The 3642-nt window shown below is 33.6% G+C and overlaps 1 protein-coding gene across 1 annotated transcript; it reads left to right on the plus strand.

Annotated features, from left to right (window-relative positions):
* Nucleotides 1–2098: 2098 nt before the first annotated feature.
* LOC104705564 (NAC domain-containing protein 83) lies at nt 2099–3406 on the plus strand. The gene is made up of 3 exons (XM_010421581.3): nt 2099–2542; nt 2636–2883; nt 2971–3406. Exons 1-3 carry the CDS (start codon nt 2362–2364, stop codon nt 3316–3318), a joined length of 777 nt encoding a protein of 258 aa, XP_010419883.1. The 5' UTR covers nt 2099–2361; the 3' UTR covers nt 3319–3406.
* Nucleotides 3407–3642: the final 236 nt, after the last annotated feature.

Here is a 3642-nt window from a genome sequence, read left to right on the forward strand (position 1 = left end):
GGTGGGTTGAGTTGTCAATATTAATTAATAAGATTGATAAATCAATTCCTTAGCCAAGGGGCATATGCTTTAATAGTATTCAATTATGTAAAACTCTTTTAAGACTATAAAATATGTTTATGTACGATATACTTATAATTATTAAACTTTGATAAAATAAGCGCACCCACTCCATAAAATGGAATAACAAAACCAAGTGATTCATAATCATTTGCTAACTTTTTCTGTAAATAATAAAACATATCTTATTATATATATATATACATATATATATATATATATAACGAAAAGGCAATAAAATATAGTTGCGTTACTTAGTGAAGAACACTAACCACAAATTCCAATCCCCACAACTACACGAGGGGGTAAGCACTTAGAAGGATAATGGAGCAAATGTATCTGATATATTGCGTGCCTATTGGCCATTTCACATGATTTACTCTCCTTATCCGTCCTTACAACTGTACATATGCATGTACATGTATGATGTATACAACCCACAGTCACGCCCATTTATTTTCATTTCCTAAACAAACATTTTTATTAACCGATTTTTCAATTTAAAATTTCATATTAATGTTGCAGGGTATTATTATTGATCATACTTGATAAGTCAGAGCAGTCGGCTCCATCAAAGAAGTATCGAATTTGTTGATTGGTGTGACCATTTATCTCTTACAACAAATTGTAATTAATATATATGATGCCGAGTGATATCGTCGCTACATTTTAGTCTCAAACAGTGAATATGTTGTGAGTTTTGGGGGAACACCAATCCTAGCTCATGAAGTCACCATGGACCTTTTTCTTTTTTGTTTCAAGCGGCGGTGGTGTTTCTAGGGTCATATTCAAATAGACTTCTCGTTCATATTCCAACATGTTTCCCATGGCCACTCTTTGCATTTTCGAATTGCATTATATAATAATAATACCATTTGTTCCCAATGCTTTTATATACCCTAGTCATTGCGAATTTTCCAGATATACCAAATCAGCTAAGAAAGAAAAATAGACAAGCTCTCTTCTTCTCTCGAAGACAGAAGATTGTAAAACAAATAACCTACGTTCGTAACTATTGAAGGTGACGAAAAAATATGTGGGATTAAAGTGGTATCGTCAACAAAACTCAACATTAAAATACCGTATGGCATCAAACTAAATGTTGTTTTTTTTCTTTTTTTTTCCAATGTAATCCCGACAAAGCATTACAACAAAAATAACAAAAAAATTGGATGTTTCCAAAAATAATTCAAACAGAAATATACTTTTGGTCCCTTGTAAACTGAAAATTCACAATATAACCGTAGTAGAACCAAATTTTGTGAACTGCGCATGCCAACGGTAACTATCCTCTTCTCTTCTCTTCTCTTTTCTTGAATATTATATGATTGTAATTAAATATTTGGATCATATTGGAGTTGCCTGTAACGTGTTGAACATAGTTTAAAACATAATCGTGGTTCGAGAAGCCATGTCAAAACCAAAATATATGTGGACTTTCAGTTTTAAAATTGGAATCTTAAAAAAGGGGTATATATGTCAATGCAAAACGGCAGAGGGCGAGCTTCCGGCTGTCAGCATGACGTAAGCTGACTTCAGCATCACCGCTTTAGCGGCGATCGTCCGCAACGGACCATGCCTTTACACTTACAAACTTCTCCGGCTCTCTCAAACTCAAAACCCCACTACGTGTAAATGACGATAATACCCTTGGATCTATCTATAAAATACCCCCAAAAGAAAATGATCTAAATCCTAAACTTAATAATACTTCAAAGCAAATTGGAGAATGGGCAACTTAGGTTGGCTAATGTTTGTAGTGAAAATATATAAAATAACCTCCACGTTGTTTTTTGTTTGAGTGTGTGATTAAGCTATAGTTTCTTAAAACGATTTTTCTTAAAAAAAAGGAAACGGAGCTGTTGTAGTCTTTTTCATTTGTATATACAATTATTTAAGGTAAAATAAAAAAATAAAAAAAAATGTTTGAAGAGTTTACACTTTACATATCAAAAAAGAACAAAAGAAGAGGAGGTAGATACCGACTAAAAATAATAGTTGGGAAGACATAAAAATATAAGTAATGAAAAAAATTATTAACAAAAAGAAGAAAAGATAGATTTATGAAAATGGCGTCAAAAGGAGAGAGAGAAGAAGAAGGAGATTGAGTATGGTTTACGCCAAAACCAAAAAAAATAAAATAATAAAAATAAATTAAAAAAGAAAAGGAGTTGTTCGTATCGTCTTCTACCTTATAAAAACCACACCTTCCTTGTTTCCCTCTTCCTACCCCGCAGCACTCTCTTTCTTCTTCTTTCTTCATTCTTCATTCTCTGTTTCTCTTTCTCCTTGTTTGGAACCATGGACAATGTTAAACTGGTTAAGAATGGAGTTCTAAGATTGCCACCTGGATTCAGATTTCATCCTACTGATGAAGAACTTGTTGTTCAGTACCTTAAGAAGAAAGTTTCTTCTTCTCCTTTACCAGCTTCTATCATCCCTGAGTTTGATGTTTGCAGAGCTGATCCTTGGGATTTACCTGGTTAGCCTTCTTTTTCTTTTGCTATAATTACTTCTTTCAATCTTGAGTTTCGAACCTGTGACCTTTTAGACTCACAAGACTATATGATCACAGGTAATTTGAACAAGGAGAGGTACTTTTTTAGCACAAGAGAAGCCAAGTACCCAAATGGGAACCGGTCGAACCGAGCAACCGGGTCTGGTTATTGGAAAGCTACCGGTATTGATAAACGGGTTGTGACCTCTAGAGGAAATCAAATCGTTGGTTTGAAGAAAACTCTTGTTTTTTACAAAGGCAAACCACCTCATGGCTCTAGAACCGATTGGATCATGCACGAATACCGCCTCTCTTCTTCTCCTCCGGTACATATTCTCTCTCTCACTCTTTCAATTTCCGGTTTAATCTCCACCACTAAATTTTTATATTCTATTTCCTTTTTTTTTTTGTAGAGTTGTATGGGTCCAACTCAAAACTGGGTTCTCTGCCGTATCTTCTTGAAGAAAAGAGCCGGTAACAAGAACGACGACGACGACGGTGATAGCCGGAATCTTAGATATAATAATAATAACACTAATGACCAAATTGATATAATTACAAGAACAGAACAAACAGATGATAAAACGAAACCAATCTTCTTCGATTTCATGAGAAAAGAAAGGACAACAGATTTGAACCTTATGCCTAGCTCTCCTTCTTCAGACCATGCTTCAAGTGGAGTCACGACGGAGATCTTCTCTTCTTCTTCTTCTTCCGATGAAGAGACCAGTAGTTGCAATAGTTTCAGAAGAAATCTTTAATTTAATTTTTAATGTTGACTATCCTTTTTTTAAATAATTAAGTTTCATAATAATTTTATATTAATACGACTCTTCTTTCCCTTTTTTATTCCAGTTTTTTTTTTTTTTTTTTTTACTTGAAAACGAATCTTTGTCCTTTCTTTTTTTTCGTTTCGTATTTCTATTTCAATATGTTTTCGTGAAACTAGTTGCAATTTCATCTGAGTTAATTAACCACCCTTTTCAAGAAAGAGTGTTTAACTTTTTTATTTCTCTACCAAAAAATTTCAGTTCTTCTCCCAACGGTCCACTTATTGCAATAAACATATGTTTATAAGTCATTGC

The sequence above is a fragment of the Camelina sativa genome, chromosome 8 (assembly GCF_030686135.1).
Source record: "Camelina sativa cultivar CO46 ecotype springtype chromosome 8, ASM3068613v1".
NCBI classification, from domain to species: domain Eukaryota; kingdom Viridiplantae; phylum Streptophyta; class Magnoliopsida; order Brassicales; family Brassicaceae; genus Camelina; species Camelina sativa.